The sequence below is a fragment of the Nipponia nippon genome, unplaced genomic scaffold (assembly GCF_047370975.1).
Source record: "Nipponia nippon isolate SJK-2023a ecotype South Korea unplaced genomic scaffold, ASM4737097v1 scaffold_3, whole genome shotgun sequence".
NCBI classification, from domain to species: Eukaryota; Metazoa; Chordata; class Aves; order Pelecaniformes; family Threskiornithidae; genus Nipponia; species Nipponia nippon.
Window position 1 is genome coordinate 89205617 of NW_028262347.1, and position 23093 is coordinate 89228709.

The 23093-nt window shown below is 56.0% G+C and overlaps 1 protein-coding gene across 5 annotated transcripts; it reads left to right on the forward strand.

Annotated features, from left to right (window-relative positions):
* Positions 1-1103: 1103 nt before the first annotated feature.
* On the forward strand, positions 1104-22930 carry PALD1 (phosphatase domain containing paladin 1). Of its 5 annotated transcripts, none has more exons than XR_015706435.1 (20): positions 1104-1226; positions 8844-9046; positions 9194-9296; positions 9473-9652; positions 9726-9890; positions 10032-10192; positions 10364-10439; positions 11097-11248; positions 11334-11430; positions 11538-11642; positions 14643-14738; positions 14955-15089; positions 15721-15837; positions 15923-16102; positions 16809-17006; positions 17358-17498; positions 17948-18019; positions 18197-18337; positions 18695-18871; positions 19218-19503. XR_015706435.1 is itself a non-coding variant. In XM_087765324.1 (20 exons), exons 2-20 carry the CDS (start codon positions 8862-8864, stop codon positions 22873-22875), a joined length of 2610 nt encoding a protein of 869 aa, XP_087621450.1. In that variant the 5' UTR covers positions 1104-1226; positions 8844-8861; the 3' UTR covers positions 22876-22928. The 5 variants fall into 5 exon arrangements, 4 of the variants coding, with proteins under 4 accessions (XP_087621450.1, XP_087621452.1, XP_087621453.1 ...); XM_087765324.1 differs by lacking the exons at positions 18695-18871; positions 19218-19503 and adding exons at positions 21106-21261; positions 22726-22928; XM_087765325.1 differs by lacking the exons at positions 18695-18871; positions 19218-19503 and adding exons at positions 21106-21261; positions 22726-22928 and having other exon boundaries at positions 1139-1226; positions 8849-9046.
* The last annotated feature ends 163 nt before the right edge of the window (positions 22931-23093 follow it).

Here is a 23093-nt window from a genome sequence, read left to right on the forward strand (position 1 = left end):
GGCTGGGCAGGGGGGGTCCATCTCCAGCAGGCTGCCAGGAGGCTTAAAATTAGCAGAAAGTGTAGATTCCTCTGTAAGCTTCAGCTCTCAGCCTGCTTTAAAAGTTGAGCTCGACCTTTACTTTCCCCATGTGAGTTTGAGGAGCAATCCCTGTTTGCATGATAAAGCAGGGGGGCAGGGGCTCCCTGCAGGCTGTTTCACGCCAATCCCAGCCTGGATCCAGCAGCATCCCTTACCCTGGCTCCCATCACACACATCCTTCCATTTCTCTCTCCCATTTCTGGGGAGGAAAAGGGCATTTTTTGGCTTTGAGAGGTGCACACAGTGCCTTGATGCTCCCAAAACTGCTGTTGTCCTTCTGAACCTGGCTGGGGTGGTGACATCTGCTGGTCCCCTGTCTGTCCCAGGGGGTTGACACCAGGAGGGGATGTGGAAGAGCAGTGTGGCTGGGGGATGCTGTGTGCTGGGGGTCCCCGAGGGGATGGGTGCTGTGGCTGGGGGCTGCTGCACGCCAAGGGGCCTCTGAGGGGATGGATGTTTTCTGGAGTGTGCTGTGGGGTCCCTGAGGGGACAGATGCTGTGGCTGGGGGATGCTACATGCCAGGGGGTCCCAAAGGGGATGGGTGCTGTGGCTGGGGGCTGCTGCATCCTGGGGGTCCCCGAGGGGATGGGTGCTGCATGCCAGGGGGCCCCTGAGGGGATGGATGTTTTCTGGAGCGTGCTGTGGGGTCCCTGAGGGGACAGACGCTGTGGCTGGGGGATGCTACGTGCCAGGGGGTCCCAAAGGGGATGGGTGCTGCATGCCAGGGGGTCCCCGAGGGGATGGATGCTGTGGCTGGGGGCTGCTGCATGCCAGGGGGTCTCCGGGGGGATGGGTGCTGCATGCCGGGAGGTCCCTGAGGGTCCTGGTGCTGTGGCCGGGGGGTCCCCGAGGGGCTGGGGGGTGCCATGTGCTGGGGCACCACGGCGGGGCGGGCCCGGGGGGGATGTCCCGGGGCGGGGGGCGGTGCTCGGCAGCCGGCGGGCGCGGCGTGGGGCCGGACGGCAGCGCTGCCCCTCCTCCGCCTCCGCCTCCTCCTCCCCCTTCTCCTCCTTCCCCCGCCGAGGCTCCGGCGGTCGGGGCGGCCGCGGGGCTCCGCTCCCGCCACCCCGCTCCCGCCGCCCCCATGGGGCGCCCGACGGCGCGGCCAGCCCGGCGCGGGAGCTGAGCCCGGAGCCGCCGCCAGGTACCGAACCACCCCCCCAACCCGGGCCCGGCCGTCTCCCCCCCGCCCCGAGCCGGGCATCCCCCCCCGGGACCGGGCATCCCCCCCGGGACCAGCTGCCCCGCTCATCCCCTCGCCGCGGGGCGGTGTGGGGGGGTGTCACTTCTCTTCCCGGGGAAGGGGATGGAGGGGCAAGGCTCGGCCGTGGGGTACCGGCTTGCAGCCAGGCGGCACCTCAGGGGGTGCCCCCCCACCTCCCAGTGCCATCCCGGGGGGGGGTTGCAGCCACCCCCGCGTTGGGAGAGGGAGGCAGGTGGTGGTGCTGGGAGCAGCCTTCCTCCCGTGGGCCCGGGGTGCTCCTTGGGCAGGGGGCCCCTCGCCCCAGAGCAAAGGAGGTGGGGGGGGCGATGGGAGGAAGCTTTATTTTGCCCCAGGAACACAAACCCTACGGCGTGGCCATGAGGTGCCCAAACCCCAGCGAGGAAGATTTATCTGCAGCCAATGCCGTGCTTCAAACCTCTAGAAAATAGATGGATAACTAGTTTTGAGGCCCAACATCCGCCCCGCGGCGTCCTCCCAGCTCTTGTGCCTTTGCAGTCCCGTTTCCTATTTAAAAGGGGCTTTTCTCTCCTTCTTGCTGCCTGGAAGCCAGCCCTGCAGGAGGCTGACCCAGGCGAGGAGCCCAGTGCGGCCGGCTGCTGCTGCCAGCCGAGCCCGCTGTGGCTGGAGTGCCTCAAAGTGAGTTTTGGGGTTTGCATCCTTCGTCTGCCTCCCTTACACCCCCAAAGCCACCTGGGGAGCAGGCTCTAAAACAGGGAGCTGCGGGATGGCTCCCTGTTGGAGGATGAAGATGGAAGAGGAGTGGATGTAACCACAGTCCGTTCCCGGCTCGGAGAGCATCCCTGTCTGGGATTTGGCTCCGCAGCCTCCTGTTCGGGGAGCGCGGGAGGAGCACAAAACCTGGGATCACTCAGCGATGGGTTTCCCACTGGCCTGTTGGTGTAGGTACGTCAGAGAGCCTGGTGGGCTCCCACCGCCGTGTAGGATGGGGTCACCTTGGCTGCCGTGTTGCCTGGGCAGAGCCGGGACATGGAGGATGCCCTAGGCGGGCAGGCTGCCTGCTCTTGCTGACTCCTCCTCAGCATCTGTAGCTGTCGGGGCTGAAAACTTCCAGAAACTGCTGGGTTTCCTATGGCTGCCGGACTTTTCCGGACCCCTTCCTCTATCCGTTCCCCAGTGCATCACTCCTCTTAGTGCCGGGGGGGGCGGTGAACACCACCTCTCTTTCCCACAGCACTGAGGACTGTGGCACTCGTGACATCGCAAGCTGTGTTCCTGGTAGTTACCCCCCCCCGGTTGGGGGGGGCAGCAGGTTTTCGGGTGGCTGTACTGGGAGCGTACAGACATTGCCTGGGGAGGGAGCAGGCAGGCAGGCGGGCAGGCAGGAGGGCAGGCAGGCAGCGGTGGTGGGACATTTCCTTCCTGGAAGGCAGGAAGTGATTATGTCTTTGCACGAATGACATGGAGCCTAAAAATAACCGGCAGGTCTCTGTTGTGAGCAAATATCGCCCAGGATTTGCTTGATTTTGCTTTATTTAAGAGCAGGGTGGGGGAGAAAAGAGCCCGGGAGAGCGAGCTCCGCACGCTACCGCATGCAAAACCACCGAGCGTGCAAAGGCACGCGTGATGGTGGGCGCGGGTGTGCATAAGGTGCTGCTTGTGTTGGGAAAGGTGTGGTCTGCAGCAGCCCGGCTTTGAAAAGCAGCCCCCTGTAAATGGAGCCGTCCTGTTGCTCCGCCAGCCTTCCCGGTCAGGAGGGGAGCCGGTGGTTAGCTATGAATAGCACAAAATCATAGCCCTCGCCTTCCCGAAACGCCCTGGCCAGGCTTCTCGTGGCGCTGAGCCTCCTGGGGTTGGGAGCGGGGTGCTGTGCCATGGGTGCCATCCCGGGGCCCCCACCCTCAGGGACCGCCCCCCGCCGCTGGCCAGCGCGGGGTCACGCCACAAAACCTCCTGCGGGGAGGAGGTGGAAATAGCACAGGGTAAAAAATTTGGCAGAGCGGCTTCGGGTGTGGGGCCGCGACGCTTCCTGGTGAGTCGGGGAGTATTTGGTGTCAGAGGAAGGCTCCTCCGCAGGATGGCCATCTCTTTGGAGATGCCCCCAGCCTTTATCTTCATCCTTCATGGCTTTTTTTTTTTTTCTTTGCACTATTGAAAGGAAACTCTTCAGTAAGCATGCTCGCAGACCTTGAAACCGCTGGCAGCGAGCTGACGGCACAACCGGCAGCGCTGGTGTTTGCAAATTAGGGCTTTGTTCCTCTTTCCATTGATGCTCATTGATAAAAACCCCTCACTGAAACATCAGGCAGCCTGAGCATCTCCTGCATGTCTGTGAGCTGCCTCTTGGCCCTGTGAAGCAGCACTCCAGGGAGCGGTGTGATGTGTGAGAGGACCTGCTGGCGGTCTTTAGAAAGGGTATTAAAGGAGTTTTTTGGAGAGGAGAGCGTACATGCGGTAGCTGCTCATCCACAGGGCATCCTGCACCCGGGCTGCTGTTAGGCATTACAGGTGAGCTCTGTGCAAAGTCGAGGCGGCTCAGCCAAAAAAGCCATGTCTCTTTTGTATCCTGCTAACAAGATCCTCATGTTTATATCTTAATTCCTCTCGTGCATTGCCCAGGCTTTGCTTATCGAGGAAGGTTTGACATTGCTGATTAATAATTCATTGTAAAACAGGTTTGGGAGCGGGGGCTGCAGCCTGGTACCATTCCCGGTACCTCCTAACAGGTACCAGCATCCTCCCCATCAGTGGCTGCCTCCGTGGCTGGGGTGCAGAGTTGCACCCACATTTCTGGGGTGACATACCTGGATGCCTTCTTTTTTTCCCCACTTCCCTGTCTCAAACAGCTTTCTCTGACTTCAGGGTAAGGACTTTTAAATCAAGTAGCTAAAGGCGGGTTGATCACGTGGAGGATGGGGATGTGGCGCTCGGTTTTCTGCCAAAAGGCAGGATCGCATCGGGGAGGGGGTGTGAAATGCTGGATCCTCATTATCCCGGTGCTCCTGCTTGGATCTGGGGGAAAGCATCCCCCTGATGCTTTCTCCCCATTCCTGGCAGATGCTGGCAGTGGAACACAGGGCATGCAGGGGATCGGCAGCACCAATCTCAGCCTGATTGAGAAATACCTCTGTACTTTCTAGGAAATGCTGCTTATTTAGTTATATTTTTGGCTGTCAGCACTGGCTCTCCGAGGAGCCTGGAGCCCGTGAGAATGGAGGGAGCTTGCTTTTCTTGTTTAAAAATAATAACACCACAATCAAGGCTTGTAAAATCAGAGCTGTCTGCTGCAAAGTTGGCTTTCCAGAGCCTTTACATCCCCATTCTAAAGCACTTTTGGGTTGGGTTAAGGCATTTTGGGTTGCGTTGCTTCCTTGCCTTATTGCACCCTTGCAGCTTGGTGGGCGAACAACGCGTTTCAAATAAACCACAACTTAATGTTACTTCTCACCTTTCCTTTTTGTTTTATTATGTTTTTTTTTTAATAAGCCAAGCTGCTTCCTTCCAGCATCACCTGGAACAACAGGAGCCCGGTTCCCACGCAGCCTCTGCTCCAGGATATCTCCCAACACACACGGGTTCCCCCAGCAAAGGGCTTGCTGTTTGTGTGTTATTTTATTTTCACCTTTTTTTTTGAAAAAGAGGGTTAAAGAGCACACTGGGGTGGGGGGCTTGGCTCCAGCGCTTCCTCCGGTGTTCGGTGATGCCCCGGGCTTCCTGCCGGCCGCCGCGGTGTTTCCTGCCTCCCTGCTTGGGTCAGCGGTGCTGGGTGCTCCCCGGTCCCTTGCGGATGCATCCGTGCTGGCTTGGTGCCGAAAAGCTGCTAAGGGAGGGATGGAGGATGCTGCAATTGCTGCTGCTTCCCAAAGGGCTTTGCATTTTATTTAAAAAAAAACTATAAAATAACCTGGGGATGCACAGAGGGAGATTTATTTGATTTATTTCCTGCTGACAATGAGGCGGCCGGGCAAGTGCACGCTTCCTCCTCATCACGGTGGCCGGGGCAGATGCATCCTGCAGCTGCAGGACGGCCGCCTCCCGCTATATTTAGTCCATTGTTTGCTCCGGCTTTGAGCCCTTGCCAGGTCCCCGGGCACGGGAATAACCCCCGTGCTGGGCGGCGGGAGAGAGGAGCGGCTCTGCAAGGTGGGGAGCTAAGCACTGTACATCATCGTGACTTACGTGGGAGAGGCCGCAGAGCCCGTGCGTCATCTCTCGGGATGCTCAAGCAGCATCCCGGTGCTGTCTTCAGCTCCTCCGGTGTTCCCCATCCACCCTGGGCTTGGCAGGGCTGGCTGTACTGGGAGAGGGTCTAAGGGGAAGGAAGCATCTATGCATTGCACATTCATAGGCTCCGCTTTCTCGTTAGGCAGCAATAATTAACTGGTGGCTGCTGGAGCTTTGAATTTAGGCAAAACACCTGGAGAAGAACAGTGCCAGTTTGTTTGGGCGGGATGTGCCCTTGCAGGGTGTTGGTCCTTTTTGCGGCTGGGGAGAAAATAGGCTCTTTGTTAATGAGCCATGGCCACAGTTTATCTCAGGCTTGGCTTTTAGGTCCCGGAGATTAGGGCTGCAAGTGCCGGTGAGGGGATGAGCTGGCTGGGTGAGTGTTTCTGGGGTTTGTCCCTGTGCCCCTCACCCTGGGGTGAAGATGCAGGCAGGAGGCAAGGATGCTGTACAGGGGGTTTTGTCTCTGCATTCTCTGTCTCCTAGAAAGGAAACCCCTAAATATGGTGTCGTGCAAGGGAAGGGATGCTCAAAACCGGCTCGCCCCGGCTGATGGCTAATGCCATCATAAAATCCATGCGGATCACTTCCGAGTGTCCTAACTTCTTGTAGTGGCATGAAAACAGAGCAAAGCCCCACCAGCTCAGCTGATTTTTTTTTGAGAATAACTCAGATCTTAATACGCCGGGCTGAGATGTCAGATACAGTGAGGTTCTTTAAAATACAGCTAAAATAATAAAACTACTTTTTTTTAAGGGTAAGTTGCCTGCCTAAGCACCTGTTTACTGTTTGCTAACTGTGTTCAACTATTGGGGAAAAAAACCTGATATTTGGGCTAATCCAGAGCCCTTTGGTGGACTGGTCCCTCCCAGGCTGCCCTGCTTGGCTGACCTGGGATGGTGGCTCTGCTGCATCTCTTCTTGTCACAGCCACCAGCAATATTTGGGAGGGTTTTCAGGCAAGATCATTTTATCTGGTTGCCTGAGATAGGGTTTTGCTTCCCCACCCATCTCATTTTGTGTCCCAGCTTGCAGGTTGGGCACTGGGAGGGTATAAGCCATCCCGCTCCCATCGGATGCAGCGGTACCAGTAAATAGCTGCTCCCGTACAGATAGCACCAGTGCTTCCCTCTTCCCGTGGCTTTTTAGAGCAGTTCCCGTGGTTGCCCAGAGCACCCATTTTGGGTAATTTCAGTGCTTTTCTAGATGATGTTTGCTCTTCCCTGCCCAGCGAAGGGGGGGCGGGAAAGAAGCTGAAATGTGATTTCCTCTCTCCATTCATTTTGTGGTTTGAAAGACCATTTCCAAATCTATCCGGTGTCTTTTATGTCTGTTATTTGCCGGTGTGGTTTGTCAGGCAAAAAAAATATCCCTGGGGGATTTACAGCAAAGTTGGGTGACTGCAGCGGGGGGAGAAGGACGAAGGAAATACAGAAGCTGCCTGTGTCTGTCTGCAAGTTGGGGGATGAGTCTCCATCCCCCAGCATAGCGATGCTGGAGCAAACCCAGAGGGATCGGTACAGCTCATCGGGCTGCGCCAGCTGCTTTTAAAAAGATGCACCGATTCTGAGCAAAATAAAGAAAAAAAATATCCTGGCTGAACGCCCCATTCCTGCTTGCTGGCTGAGCTCTCCAAAGCCATGAGCGCCTGCTCTGAAACACTCAAAACCTCCCTATATATATATATTTTTTTTTTTTTTTGCTTTATTTTTACCCCAACAGTGTTTATGTGAAAGAAAAGCATAAGCGCACTTGGAGAAATGGCACGGGCCTGAAACAGCTGTGTGGTGGTTTGGTTTTTTTTTTTTTTTTCCTTTCTTCCCCTCTTCTCTCGCACGTAAAAGAAACCAGACTGCCTAATGGTGCAGAAAATTCACGGTAGAGCAACAAGTATTCTGCAGAGCAGGGAAGAAGAAAGATGGGGAGGAGGGGAAAATCTGTGCTGGGGCACGGCCGTCTCGAAATAGCACATTTTCCGGAGGCTTTTCCCCCCCTTGAAGCATTTGCAGCTGCTGGGGGCATTGCATTCCCTTGGACTGCAGTAAGAGACTGATCCTGTACTGCTTGCAAGGCAGCAGAAGCAGCTGCAAAAGCATTTGTAGGTCTGGGTTAAAGTCACCCCTTGGTTTCTCAGTGCTGTGCATCGCCACCGAGCAGGTACTGTCCCCCTTTGGATGCTGCTGGGGTTATTCCCCATGCAGCATCAGTGCAAAGGAGATTTTATTGGGGACCGTCTTGGTAGGGGTGGGCAGAGTTGTTTTTTTTTTCCAGGCTACCCGTCTCTTGCTTCGTTTGGTTACCAGGATCCGGCCCTGGCTGGCGCAGACAGTCGCCGCATTGTCCTGGACCGGTCGAGTGTGGCAGGATGCTCCTGGCCACCGCCAGCCCCCACGCCCCGGGCTGGCCCTTTTGCTTTCATCCTTGTTTAGGGATGAGCTCCCTGGGGATGGGGGAGGGTGGGTCTGTTTTCGGGGTCCCCCACCTCCCCTGGGGGTGAGGGTGCTCCTCCAGTATGGGAATAACCGTCTGCTTTAAAGGCAGCTTTCAGATTTGCTCATTAATAGCTGGAGGAAATCCCTCATCCTGCTGCCTCGAGGCTCCTGATGCCTCCAGTGCAATCAAGGGGGTTTCTCTGCACAGCAGGATTATTTATTGCTGCACGGGGGGCACCTTCCCTTGCTGCCTCCCACAGCTTCTGAGGCTGCAAAATCACATGTAGGAGCTTCACAACCCACCCCCCTGGCTCCTCCTTTGCTTGCACTTGTATCAACACGTGTGTGTGCACACACATGCATGCACAGCCTGGACGGGGGAGCAACCTCCCTGAGCCTTGCTCGCTGTTCCAGGCATGCTGGTAGCTCCTAAGTCTTGAATTACTAAATATTTAGTAAAATTTACTTGGTGTACAAGTGTTTTCCGCCTGGGGTGGGACCCTGGAGTGGTTTACAAGTGCTGTGAAAGTGGAGGGCTCTGCTGGGACAGGGAGCTGCTGGGTCCCTCTGCAGTGCCATCTGCTGACGCAGCAGATTTGGGGGGGCCAGATCCAACATTTTGCCTTTTCCCCCTGCACTTCCCCAGCCCCACTTTTGGCTGCTCTGAGTACGGACCCTCCCTGATGGAGAGAGCTGCATGGCAGGGAGGAAGAAAGCTCTTTGCAGGAGCGGGAGGGAAAGGGCTGGGTTAGCATTTCTTCCCAAATGGGCCTCTCCTCGCCGGCTGTTGGCAGGGGGGGGCGCCCGGCACCCGCCCAGGATTTTCCCTTCCTAAAACGGGAGCGGCTGAAAAAAAAAAATTCCTCCTCCCCCCTCCCGCTCTCCTTGTTTTCCCTGTGGTCGCTGCCGCTTCCCCATCCCAGCGCAGCCGCCTGCGGATTATGGGTACGACTGCCAGCGCGGCGCAGCAGGCAATCTCAGCATCCCCTCTGGAGAGCGGGGCGCCAGGCGACGGCAGTATGGAGGACCAGCGCTCCCTCAGCATCCACTCCTTCCAGACCTTGGGGCTTCACAACAGCAAGGCCAAGTCCATCATTACCAACAAAGTGGCGCCCGTGGTCATCACGTAAGTCCTTGGTAGCCTCTTGCATCCCCTTGCTGCCTTCCCCAGACCTCTGTTTTTCTGCACCACCTTCCCTAAATATTGCTTTTTTTTCATCTTTACCTATGCCATTATTTTTTCCCTTTACCCACCTGCATGTGGCTTTTGCAGGTACAACTGCAGGGAGGAGTTTCAGATCCATGATGACCTGCTGAAGGCCAACTACACGGTGGGATGCATTTCCGAGGCCACAATGGAACACTACCTTGTGCAGGTGAGCATCACTGCCACCCCATGCCAAGCATATTTCAGCCTGGGGTTTGGGGACCTCGCGGGTTTTTTGGGGCTAATTTTGAAGATTTCCAAGAAAAAGCCACTTTTCTTTCCAGCTGTGTTCAAGCCTGCTTGCTCAAATCCACTTATTTTCTCTCTGCCCATCTTGTTTTGCAGGGGAAATATTTCATGGTCAGGGATGTATATGGCAAATTAGACGTCTTGAACACTACTGGCAGCTGCGGCGCTCCCAATTTCCGACAAGCCAAAGGAGGTTACGCTGTGTTCGGCATGGGGCAACCCAGCCTCAACGGCTTCAAGCTCGTGCTGCAGAAGCTGCAGAGAGAGGGCCACAAGGTTGGTGGGAGGCTGGGAATTGGGGTGGAAAAAGGCAGGGGAGCTTTTGGGCAGCTTCCCCCCCTCTTCGCAGGAGTGCGTCATCTTCTGCATCCGTGAGGAGCCTGTGGTCTTCCTGCGGTTGGAGGGGGACTTTGTGTCCTACACCCCCCGGGGCAAGGAGAACCTGCATGAGAACCTCCAGTGCCTGCAGCGGGGGCTGCAGGCGGAGAGCCTGGAGCTGGCCATCCGCAAGGAGGTGAAGTGGGATGGGATGAGGGGGGTCATCACCCCAGCGATAATGGGGTGCATGCATTCCCCCGGCTCAAAGCTGAGTGGAGGGGTTGTTGGAGGTGGTGGGTGCCCCATGGGTTTTGATGGTGGTCCCCATCTCCACTAGATCCACGACTTCGCGCAGCTGAGCGAGAGCGTCTACTACGTCTACAACGACATTGAGCGCTTGCGGGATGAGCCCCACACCGTGCGGGTGCAGTGCGAGGAGGACATCCAGGTGACGGAGGAGGTCTACCGCAGACCCGTCTTCCTCCTGCCCTCCTACAGGTGCTGCCCTTCCTCCTCCTCCTCCTCACACGTGGTTGGTGGCTTTGCTTTTGCAAGCTGGGGTGCCTTTCCTCTTGATACCCTCTTAAGCCACATGTCCTTCACCGTGGTGGGGGTGAAGCCCTCCCACAGCCCCATCCTCCTAATGAGGGCTGTCCCTGTGCCTGGCAGGTACCACCGGCTGCCCCTGCCCGCCGAGGGAGCCCCTCTGGAGGAGCAGTTCGATGCTTTCATCCACTTCCTCAGGGTGAGCTGAGTAAAAGTGCCTGGTCCATGGGGCCACGTTGGGTTGGTGTTTGCTCCTGCGCCTCAGCAAGGGTGCCACGTCGGGGAGTGTGACTCCCTGAGAGCACCTTCTGCTTTTGACTTGATGCTGTCTGTTAAGAGGATGCCTGTGCCCAAGGTTGCATCCCGTTCCCATTTCTGTGGGCCCTGCTGGAGAAGTCCATGTTGTCCAGCTGCTTGTCCCTACCCTTAGCTGGAGGTGATCATCCCTTGCCACCTCCCAGCATCCCTGCACACGTGGCTCTTCCCTAAATGGGTTTGGGAGAAATGATCTGGGTTTGGTGCAAAGGCTTTTGATGGCAGGGCTTCTCTTTTTATTTTTTTTTTTTTTAGCTTGGGAGTTTTCATCTCAGCGGCTTGGGGACTGGTGGTAGGAACATCTCCAGTGGGGTGGACAGGCCAGTGTCCACTGGCGGCTGGGGAGGGCATGGGGACACAGTGGATGGACTGCCTGTTGTGCTGTCCCAGTCCATCCACGCCATCCCCTGAGCAAAGGGGAGATGCCACCCACCCCTCCGCACCTGGGCAGGGCTGTCACCTCCACCCCGGCCATTGTGGTGGCAGACCCGGCTCTCCTGGATGCCCCTGTGGTCCCCATCCCTCTGTCCCTCCCTCCTAGGAGAGCCCCAGCCTGCTGTTGCGGGACCCCGGCAGACCCCCGCCGGCGCTGCTCTTCGGCTGCCAGACCGGTGTGGGCAGGACCAACCTGGCCATGGCCATGGGCACGCTTGTCCTCCACCACCACCACCGAGGAGCCGCCCAGAAGCCCGAGTAAGTGGGGCAGCCCCCGGGGCTGGGGCGGCAGGGGTGCCCGTGCCCCCAGGGCTGGTTTGATTTCCCTCTTCTCCCACCCCAGCCTCTTGCACCTGCCTAAAACATCTCCCAGGGACAGGCTTCGGGTCATCCAGACATTCATCGAGATGGTCCCCAAAGGCCAGCAGATTGTCGAGGAGGTAAGGGGGTGCTGGCGAAACCCCCGGCAGGGTGGGTTGGAGGAAGCGAGGTCAGTTCCCCCACCATCTGGGGCTTGCTGAGCAGCTTTCTGCTTGCTCCTTGCAAGGTGGACGGTGCCATCGCCTCATGCTCGGAGATGCACGACATGAAGGAAGCCATCTATGAGTACAAGAAGAAGCTGGAAGGGATTGGGGAGGACTATCAGATCCAGGTATGTGAATGAGAGGATTGCTCAGACGCAAGCTGCCTGCTCTCCGCGGGGTAATTTATTGAGCTGTTTTTGCACGCGGATGAGAAGAATGTAAATTCTGGAAATCCGAAGCTTCCTGTGAGCTGGAAATTTCCCAGGGATGCGAAACCTAGAAAGTCGTGGAGCTTCTGTTTTTTATTCCCCAATTGTTTAAGAGCCATAAAATGGAGCAGGCTGGAATTTGGGGGAAAGTTGGCTGTTTTGGGCTTTGCCACTGCTTCTGGTAGATGACCTTGGGGGGCAAATAATATCCTGTGCCCTGGTTTCGTCAGCTCTAAAATTGGAAAATACGTACCAGCCTGGCTGGTAAAACTCCTCAGGAGCTGGGAGGGATTGTTGCCTAGAGGTTTTCCTGCAAATATAGTCACTCAAGGTCAAGCTTTCTTATCTGTAGACTGTTCTTTTTTCCCCTTTGCTTTGAAAAGCCATCAGGGTGGTTTTCCATGCTGGAAAGCTGTGGTCTCCCCTGTCCCACCGGGGAGCTCCTTGCCAGGCAATGGATGGATGGAGAGAGGATGCTCAGATGGAAACACTGCCCCAATCCCAGCCTGTTTGGAGATTAATTTTCCTGTTTACACGCTGAATGCGGAGTGGAAGGGGCCAATTGTAAAGCGCAATCTAAAAACAGGCGCTGTGCAGCCAAAGCAGGCTGGAGCAGAAAAGCATGGTTAAAAATGATTAAGTGGGGGGAAAGGAAAGGTTTTACTGGCACTTTTTTGGCATTTAGTGGTAACCCCCAAATTTTACCCCCTTTTTAGGGTGGATTTGGATATGTTTGGTGCTGCTTGTGTGATGGCAGATACTCTCTTGTAGACCTGTGGAAGCTTGGGCATGGGGTAGGGGATTTTCCTGCTGCCTCAAAGCCTTTCCCCGACTCTTCCCTACTGAGGAAGGCTGCTCTATGTCATCCTCGATGCCGGGGAAACAAACGGCCGGAGGGCTGCTGTAAATTAGCGACGAGGAGTGTTTATTTGAAGTCTGCATGGAGCGAGAGCAGGTTTAAACAATGGCGAGGGGCCAGGAAAATGTGCTGGGGAGGGAGGATGAGGAGGGGAGAGGGGCTGATGCTCGGCCATCGAAAAACCAGCCTGGACTTGGTAGGGCTGGAGGGGCTGCAGGTGGTACCGGGGAGGCTTTGCTGGGTGAGCCGGAAGAACCCCTCTTGCTTTTGGGGAGAGGAAGGGCTTTTCTGGGCCTAGAGGAATGATCTCGCGCTGGACTGTGGGCTTCTGCCCTGTGTTGGGGGTAAAAGTGGAGATTTAAGTCCTCAAGCGATGGTGATGCACGGGTAGGTGCATCCTGGTGTGGGATGCTGAGCCGCAGCCAGACCCCTGCGGTACCCAGCTCTCCATGGCTGAAACGTGAGTGGAACGTGGCTTTTCATCAAAAGCCTGTTTCAGGGGAATATTAAGGGATTTACCTTGCGTGAGAGCACGGGGCTGGTTTTTACTGCAGGAACCCAAGCACTTGGAAAGAAAAGCCGCTCCGATGGCAGTGCCGCTGGCAAACCCGGCACAGCTCCATCCTCGCAGGCTTTGTTTTGAGTTTCCAGAGCAAAGCCTTCTGCTCTGCCTCTTGATAAATGACAGCGGGCCGGATTTCTCTTGTGAAGAATGAGTAAATATTCATGAGTCAACCATGTAATGTCAGAGATGTGTGAGCCCGCTCGCCAAGCCCTCCCCTGTACATATACAACCCCATCTTATAGGATTTTCCATCGTATCCTGGGCAGGGGGTCCCAATAGGCTCTCCAGGGGTGCTCGTGGACCCCGTGATGGGTGCTCTTTTGCTGGTGCCAGCATTGCAGGTTAATTTGTTGGATGGGATGCTTGGATGTACAAACCCTGCCCCGAGGCAGCATGGGGGTGGTTTCCGAATTATGGAAAATCCCATGGGTTTGAGCTTGTGTCTCTGGGAGAAGATAGCTCTGCTGGGGCAAGTGCCTGGTTTGGGGAGGTGATGATGAAGATGAGGAGGAGAGCTTGCTTGAAGCCAGCTACGTAGGCATCGGGATGCTTCTGGGGATGAAGGGAAAGAGGAGACACTTGGAAATGGCGGATATTAGAGGACGTGTGGCTTATGTCTCTATTTAATAAGCCCATCTTGCTCTTACTTCAGTTTATCTAGCGTCGCCTGTCATTTAGGGGTGTGCCACCTCCCATCAGATGCTGACCCTGCTGATGGAGCAGGTCCTGGGAGTCCCGCTGGGCTTTGATGGCAGACGAGGGGTCCCTGAGAGGTCTCTGGCAGTTCCTCGCCTTACTCAGAGCTGGGGGCTGGGAGGTGATGTCTCCGGCAGGCTCCCCACATCCCTACCCGTGGCATCGCTGGCATGAGGACCTCTCTCCCCAGGGATGCTGCTGCCCGAGCATCTTGACTGAAGGCCACGGAGGTGGCCGGGGTGGGGACAGGACCTTGCCTTAACCAACCCACTCCCCTTGTTAGCATCTGGACAGTGTATCCCCCTGGGACAGCAAAGCCCCTCAGGTCCAGTTGGAACCACTCCCAGTGTGTCCTTGGGCTAAAGGCAAGGTTTTGTTTGAGCTGAAATGTAAATTTATGTCTTTAAGCATCATTTAATGTGGAAAACTTGAAATGTTTCCTTTAAAGAAAAAAAAAAAAAAGCATAAAAAACTATTACAGATTGGGTTTTGTAGTTTCCTCACACCCTCCCCCCCCACCATTTGGAAGCGATATCTTTCCAAACAAACAGCTTGGTGAAGTTAACATGAATACACAAAAAACCTTCTGAGCGGCTTCAATTGCATTTCTGCCCCTTTTCCCCCCAGAAACTGCTGGATAAAAAAATACGCCTCAGGCCTGTTTGCTACTTGCTTGTCTCTCTTCTAAGGCAGCCACAACAAGTGTGTGTAGGGCTTTTTCCCGAGCCTCCTGGTCTGCCCAGGGCTGCAGGACCGGTCAGCATTGGGCATCACGAATCCCACCTGCCTTTGCTTTCAGGGGAGCAGCACCAAAGAGTATTTCCTCCAGAGGACTTTGCAGAGCCTTGAACGATATTTGTACTTGATTGCTTTCAACTACTACCTTCATGAGCAGGTAAAAAAAAAACAATACAAACAACCCACCAACCCAAAAAACCTTCCTTTGCTCTTTTTTTTTTTTTTGGCTTCCTCATGTAGTGGGAGGGAAGGGGTCTCTTCCTCTGAGTTTCCCAAGCAAATGCAGGCTTTTTTGGTGGGGTGGTGGGTTGCATCCGGGCAGGGGGTGTGAGCCCAGGCTGATGGCGCGTCCCCCCCGGCCCCCCGCCGGCAGTACCCCCTGGGCTTTGCCCTCAGCTTCAGCAGGTGGATGTGCCGGCACCCCGAGCTCTACCGGCTGCAGGCGGAGATGAACTCCTCGGAGCTCACCGTCACTGCGGATCTCATCACTAAGGGGACGCGAGTGCTGGTGAGTAATCCACCCTGCACGTAGGGATGGGGCTGGCAGCTCCTTGTCATCCCCTGGGAATGGCACCTTCCTGGGATGCTGACCCCCAAAGACGTTCCATGGGGTGGGAGAAGAGAGGAGTTTCCCTGTTGCAGGGCAGGTGCTGAGTCTTGGGGTCTCCAGGTCCATGCTGGGGTCTCAGGTCCGTGTCCTGCCTGCATCCTCGGCAAGGATGGGCATGTGGCCAGAGAACCCCTGTGCACACAGATGAGTCCAGTCCCGCAGACCCTGGGTACCGGGATGCTGGAGCACCCAATAACATGAGCCTGAGCTGCAAGCCTAGCTGCAGCTTCACCTTTCTTGGTGCTCCTGGGTGGCTGTGGCAGGGGAAAGGAGTCCAGAGCTGCTGGTGGCTCGCTGCTGCTTTGGCACAGTCTTGCTGTGAGAAGAGCATCTCCCACCTTTGAAATGCAGCCGTGCAGCTTTGAGCCCCGGCTTCCTAGGGTTGGAAGGGTTTGGGGACTTCTCCTGAGTGGGAACCATGGGTGAGAGGTTGTGGTGTGCTGGGAACCCCCCTGCAAACCCATGGGTAGGAGGGGGCAGCTGCAATGCCGGGGGGTGCACGCCGTGCCCAGGCTTCGCTCCGCTGCAGGTGGCGGATGAGCGCTTCTGCCCAGACGTTCTGAGCACTGCCAAGGAGATGAGCGTGGCCAACTTCCGACGGGTGCCCAAGATGCCTGTCTATGGGACGGCGCAGCCCAGCTCCAAGGTGAGGGGCATGCACTCCACAGCGGGCAAGTTCACCCACGACGGGATCCCAGCCCTCTCATCACCCTTGCTGCCCCTTTCCCTAGACCCTGGGGAGCGTCCTGCGGTACCTGACGGACGCCAAGAGGAAGCACGCCCGCATCGTCTGGATCAACCTCCGGGAAGAAGTGGTCCTGGAGGGGAATGAGCAGATCTATACATTGCGGGAGCCCGGGCACCTGGAGGAGCTGATCCCCGTGCCCGGCGCCTCGCCCCAGCAGCTGGAGGTGAGCTCCTGCCCACTGAGGGATGCTGGGGCAGCAGTGGGGGTTTCTGCCTGTGCAGCAAGGGCTGATCTCCTCCCAGGAGCCCTCATGGGCGACGTCTGCAGGCTTTGATAGTCCCTCACCCCCCCGAAACGGCTTCTTTTGGTTTTTTTTTTTCTTTTGGCAATGAGGGGCAGCAGTCATATTGGGTGCCGTGCTTGGCTCGTGGCCTCCGTGTCTGTTGGAGGCTGGGGACAGCCCAGCTGATGAAAAAGCAGGTGGTCGACCTGCTCTTTATCGTACTGCAAAAATAAAGGAGTCCTCCTGACTTCTCTGTCACTGTGTAAGAGTTTGCAAAGGCAGAGCAAAGCAGAGATCCTCCCCTGAAGAATTTATAGCGTGGCTTGAAAGCCAGGGTAAAAGGCACCCGGGGAAAGGAGAGCAGATGTTCCCAGCTGGGTTTCCAGAGGAGCTTGGCTGCCAGCAGCAGCGCAGCCATGTGGAGGAGCTGCCCAGGGTGGTGGGAGACGATGCTCCGGAGGCTCTCATCAAGCACGGTGGGGACCGTGGTCCAGGGCAGAAGTGGTGGCCAGGACCTGGTGTGAGGTTTTGTGTTGACTACAGGGTGTTTGAGAGGGGTGTCAGCCTGCATCTAAAAATATAATTAAAATCCTGAAAAAATTAAGAGGAGCAGGTCTTAGGGTGAGGGTTTCTCCATCCTCTGCAGAAACTAGAGGCTACCCTGAAGGGCGACCTGCTGAAGTGCCAGAAGTGGCTGGAGGTGTACCTGGAGACAGAGAAGCAGATGAAGATGTTCAAGAGCTGCCTGACCATGCAGGAGATATTCAGCCAGCAGAAGAACGCCTGCCAGGGGCTGACCTACCGCCGCATCCCCATCCCTGACTTCTGCGCTCCCAAGGAGCAGGTACCCTGGGGATGGGACTGTCGTGCCACCTCCTTCCCAAGCCATCCCTGCTGCTGTGGGGTGAATGTCACTTAGGTGCTCAGTGCCACCCAGCCCCAGGACTATGGTGGTGTGCCCAGGCTTAGCGTGGGGTGCTTGCTGGGGCAGGGAGGGTCCCTGGGGAGATGCTGCATGGAGACCCTGGGTGCCTTCAGCCAGCTGGGGATGGAGGGGAAGCTGCTGGGCTGGATTCGGCATGTGCAGCGAGCAGCTGGGGATTTTAGCTTGGAGGCTGCTGGACAAGGAGGATCCCATGGTGGGGAAGGAAGGTGGGCTGCCCTCATAAAACCCCCCTCGCTTTGCTCCTGGCAGGACTTTGACCGGCTGCTGGAGGCGATGAAGAGTGCCCTGGCCGAGGACTCGCAGGCAGCCTTTGTGTTCAACTGCTCCAGCGGCCGGGGCAGGACCACCATGGCCATGGTCATCGCTGTCCTCACCCTCTGGCACTTCAATGTGGGTACCAGGGTCTGCAGCTCTCCCTGGGGTTCAGGCTGGAGCGGGGGCTGCCGGGGAAGCTTCAGCACAGCCCACAGCAGCTGTGGCACAGTGCGGGGGTTAAAAGGAGCATGGGGGGGGCCAGGGTGGGCTGCAGGGGGCAGATGCCCATATGTTGGCCTCTTGCTGTGCCTAGCCCCCAGTGAGCTCCAGGAGAAGTGTGGGTGCATCCCTGGTGAGCCTTTACCCCGTTCCCGAGAGCTCCCACCCCAGGACAAAGGGTTAAGGGCAGGAGAGATATGGCTTCCTCCTTGCAGATGCAGATGGTAGGGGGTAAAATTTTGGTCTTCTCTGCCTAGGCAGTGGGGAGGTGGAGGATGCCTGGGGTCCTGGTGGGTTGGGGGTCTGCATTTCTGGGGATGGGGCTGCACAGCCCATAACAGCCTGGCCCTCTCTGACTGCCCCAGGGCATCCCCGAGATGAATGAGGAGGAAATCGTGAGTGTGCCTGATGCCAAGTACACCAAAGGGGAGTTTGAGGTGAGTCCTTGGGCCTGACTTTGTTTTAGGGTCCCGCTCTGAGCCCGCACCTTGCTACCTTAGCCACAGCTGCTTGTTTGGAGGGGCCGGGTCCTCTCCCAGGCAGGGACAGAGCAGTCGGGTCAAGGTGAGGAGGCACCCGGTGATTTTCTCCTGCTGCTTCTACCTGCGCTCCAGGTGGTGATGAAGGTGGTCCAGCTCTTGCCTGATGGTCACCGGATGAAGAAGGAGGTGGACATGGCCCTGGACACCGTCAGCGAAACCATGACGCCCATGCACTACCACCTCCGAGAAATCATCATCTGCACCTACCGGCAGGTGAGCGGCACCTGCGTGCCCACTTCCCCATTGGCACGGGGCTGCCCGGGTCTGTTGCACCCGATCCCAGAGGATGGAGCCGGGCTCTGGGACCAGCCCTGCTGAAGCTGGATGGTCAGGACTCTTTTGGTCATGGTCACCCAGTGCTGTCCTGCATCCTGACCACCATCCCACCCAGCATCCCGCCCGTCCGGCACCGTCCCACATCCCACCCGGCAGCCGGCAGAGGGCAGGGCCGGTCCGTCCCGCTCCGCTGCCTGCCCTGAAGGCTCCTCCAGCTCCTCCAGCTGATGAAGGGGAGAAAGGATAATTTTTATTAGACCTGTTTTTTTTTTAAGCTGTGCAACTATTTCACAGGGCCTCGGAAAGGCTGAGCTCGGGGCTCAGTATCGTCCCTGCCCGGGCTGGTTTGCACCACATCCCTGCTGGTGATGCCTTGCTGCAGCTCTTGCCCACAGCTGCCATTGACCCTCGTTTTCAATTAATGGTTGTGAATGACTGACTGGGGGAGGAAAAACCGAAGCATTTAATGGGGTGAGAAGGGGTAACATCTTAACATCAGTAACATCTGCAGCTCCCTGGGTGTTTGCCTCCTGGTTTATGGGGTCCTCTGTGTATTTTTGGGACTGGGAGAGAAAACCTGAGCTCTGTGGGATGCGCTACTGGGGACTGAATATTTGCAGCAATAGCTACTGGGAAATTATTGGGAATAAGTAATTTTATTTTATTTTTCCCCCCCCCTTTATGCATTATGGGGAGGTGGCCACGTGGCTGGTGGGAAGTCTCACCTACTTTATTGTGTGCTTTGCTGCTGCAGAGCAAAAGAACTCCCATGCTAAACAACTGGCTGCCTGCTTATGGGTTTAATTCTGTTCTCCAGTGACCCTGAATGATCCCCCTGCCTTGCTGCTGGCTCCTGCTCGCTGTGTCCATAGGCTCAGCCTTGGGAGTCCCGGGAGGAAGACCCTGGCGGAGCAGCATCGCCGGGCTGCTCCCGGTGTGGTTTTTTTTCTGGAAGACAATTCCCGCGACCTCCTTGCCCTTCTTCCCGGCGCCTGGCGGTCAGGACCAGCACGTGGGTGTTCCTGGGCCATATCCTGTTTCCGGGCTGGCCGTATCCAACTCGCCCTGGCAGCCCGGTGGGAAAGCGAGATAAGGAGGGACTCATCCGCTCCCCCTGCACCCTCTGCCCTTGGAAGAGCCTTTTGTTGCTGCCTGCATTTTGCATTTCCCTCTCGGCTGCTCCATCCATCCCGTTGGATTTGGCTGGGCTGTGGGGGGATGCATGTGTAAACGTTGTAATTTTTATTTACATTTTTTTTCCCAATGATGAGCAGCTTGAAGAAGAGAATTATGGGAATTGTCTAGTCTAGGCATTGCCCTAATGGTCATTTAATTAAGGTATGGTTAGTGTTTAGAGAAACGTGGGGTTTGGGTGAAGAGAGGGAAGGAAAAGGTGCTCTGGTACTTGCGTTGGTTTGGTCTACCCCTTCCCACCCCTAACTGGGAGGAAAAAATAGGACAATATGAGAAAATAGTAAATAATAGGATAAAAGATAAATAATAGGATAATAAAATGATAAATAATAGGACAATATAATAAAAAATAAATAGGATAGTATAATAACATGATAAATAATAGGATAATAGGATCCGCTATCTGCAAATAACTGGCACATAGGTGCAGAGGAGACACCTTTTCCGAAGGGCACAACCGCTTGCCTGCTGCTGCCACGAGTAGGGGTGCAAATGGGTTGAACAACCCCAGTTTTCAAAGTCCATGGGTGGAAATGTTTGTGTGCCGTGGCAACAAGTGGCTGGGGAAGGACCTAGAGAAAGCAGAGCGGGCTTGTCCCTGAGAGCAGGTTGGTGCTCACACTGGAGCGAGGAATTGCTGCTTTTTGGGATGGTCTGTGGGGTTCACAGCGGGATTGACTGTGGGATCAGGGCTCTTATGCCGGCTGGCTATTTATTCCTTATTTATTATTTATTAATTCCTAGAAGGTGCCTCACTGCAGGGCTCATCTGTTCTTAAAATAACAGCTATAATAATATAATTTAATGTATGTGTATATATATAAAAATAACAGCTATAATAATATTACTATTTTTTATATATGTATATATATGCAGATAAAAATAATAATAGGAGGCGTGATGGCCACGAGCCTCGGAGCAGGGCGCTGGGTGGCTGCTGTGGCCTATCCCCTTCTGGCAGCAGAGGCTGAATCTGACTGGGAGGTGCTGGAAAGGGACATGTTTTTCCCTGGCGAAACGCTTTGCAGTCCTGGAGCTCACAGTTTCGGCTGTGGTTTGCACCTGGACATCTATTCCTGGTTCCTGGGCACACCCCCACCTCACCCCCCCCCCCCCCGCCACATTTAGCAATCCCTCGTCTATTTTTCAGGTCTGCCCAGTAAAGGGGAAGTTTTTATATGCTGGAAACCACAAGGTAATGAGAGCCTGGACTGCCAAGCCACAGCGGGAGTGGGCTGGAAGGATGTGCTTACTTTTGTCCCCAAAGTGGTCCTCCCTCCTCGACTGGAGGCTAGGCTGGGCTCCTCAGGGGGAAAACGGGGCCAGAGGGCTGATGTGTAGTGGTATATGTGGTTTTTCCCTAGCGCAAGAAGTTCTCATGGGTCCTTCACCACCAAACTTCTCACGCAGGATGGAGAGCAGGACCGTGGATGAAGACTCGGTGCAGGAGCTGCCTCTCAGATGCTCTCCCGAAGCAGGTACGACTTCAGCCGATTTCTTGCTCCTTCCAGGGGAAGTCGGGCAAGGAGGAGAGGGAGACGCGGATGCTGCAGCTGAGGAGCCTGCAGTACCTGGAGCGCTACATCTACCTGATCCTCTTCAATGCCTACCTGCATCTGGAGAAGAAGGACTCCTGGCAGCGGCCGTTCAGCCTCTGGATGCGCGAGGTGAGGCTTTCCCCACCTAAGCTGCCAGCAGGACCTTGCTCCACCTCATATTTACGGGGTGCTGGGAAGCAGACCCCCATTTTTATTTTATATATGATTTTTGAATGGTTGTTGGGGACATCATATCCAGTTCCTTTGCTCCGGGTGAGCTCCCATCTCACTGTGCTGGTGGCTCTCGGGGAAAGCCAGGCAGGTCGCTGGAGACGGGTGGCATCCCAGTGCATGGATGGGGGTGCTCCCCCCACCCCAAACCTGCCCTTTTCTGAGTTTTTCAGGGTTTTGTTTCAATCTGCTAGTTGAGGTTACAGCTTCTGGGGGTGGGAGGCCACCAGCCAACCCCCCTGGGCTCCTCTACCTGGCTTGGCTGGCTCTCCTTGCACCCAAAACCACATTTAGTCTCTTTGCAGCATATTAAAAATACAATAGCCTGGCCAAACTGGTTGGGGAAGTGAAAGGAAAGAATAATTAAAAGCAGCCCCGCTTTGCCTTGCCTGGCTGGGGCGGGCGGCGCAGGGGTTGGAGGGTCCAGGGCGATGGGGATGCTGGCACCAGGCATCTGAGAGAATTGGGGGTCAGCTGAAAAAATGGAATAGGGAGTGGGTGAGACAGCCCAAAGTCTCCATATTTCCTGCTTTTTATTATTTTTAATTATTTTTATTAGCACATAGAGATTAGTTTTTCTCTCCCCAGTTTTGCGTGGTGCAAAGAGGACAGTGCCTGCCTTTGTGGGGAAAAAAACCTCATCCCTTCGCTCGCTTCCGTGAGCGCTGCTAATTCATATTGGCATGTTTGATCCGCCGGGCGGCAGATGAAAGCAGTGGCTGCCAGCTCTGCTCACCGTCCCCCCCCGCCCCATCTCGCTGGAGGGGACCAGGGCAAGGAAGGGGGGGATGGCCGGTGCCCACCCCGGCGCGGCATCCCGGTTATGCCGGTGTTTGCATTGCCCGGCGGTGTGGGGGGAGGCGGTGGCTGGGGCTGGATCATCTTTTAGTGGAGACATGGGATGCTCGCTGTTGGCTGCATGCTGGGTGTGTGGGTTTAAATGCTACATCTTTTAATGCTGCATCTTTAATACATGGGTTTACATTTGCCCCCTGCCCCCCTGTTTGCTGGAGGGGGGGAAATACACCCAACCTGCGGATACAAGGAGGCTTTGACCCCAAAAGCGCCCCTTCCCGCTGCATAATCCCTGCGTTTTTAGCAAAAACAAGGCACCATTGTAGCTTTTTGGCAGAAGGGTGCCAAAGCCAACAAACCCTGTGAAGGCTGACCCCAGCAGTGAGGAAGCAGCCTATGAAATGTATAAACTGTGGCTGGAGGAAAGCTCGGGGGGGCTGCGGGAGTGGGGTGGATACCTGGATGTGGGGAGATGCTGGGGCCCATCCCCGCGCATCTTCACCCAGGTGGCAAAAGCATCCCGAGGATGCTGGGGGAGTTAAATATCTCTTCTCCCTCTGTTTTCAGGTGGCGGCAGTGGCTGGGGTCTATGAGGTCCTGAACCAGCTGGGTTTCCCTGAGCTGGAGAGCCTGGAGGGCAAGCCCCTGTGCACGCTGCGGGGCCGCTGGCAGGTGCAGGGGGCCACCTCCCGCCCTTTCCGCGGGGACTTCGTGTAGGGCTGGGGCGCGGGGGGACCTTCCCGCTGCTTTCTCCTGGCGGGGGGGGAGAGGAAAAAGACTGTTTTCCCAAAACCTGGGGGTGTGGGGAGGGAGGGGTGAACCCTGAAACTGCCTTAGAACGTGGGAATTTCTGGGGTTCTTTTGGACGCAATAAAAATATTGTAAATTAAAACTCAGTCCTTTTAGGCAGACGCTTAATTGTGAGCAGGGTGTGA

Bases quoted from the DNA above. Each gene is read 5' to 3' on its own strand.
- PALD1 (XM_087765324.1), top strand. From the start codon at position 8,862: ATGGGTACGACTGCCAGCGCGGCGCAGCAGGCAATCTCAGCATCCCCT. The intron at 10,193-10,363 runs GTGCTGCCCTTC...TGTGCCTGGCAG, and splicing joins TTCCTCCTGCCCTCCTACAG to GTACCACCGGCTGCCCCTGC. The intron at 11,431-11,537 runs GTAAGGGGGTGC...GCTCCTTGCAAG, and splicing joins GCCAGCAGATTGTCGAGGAG to GTGGACGGTGCCATCGCCTC.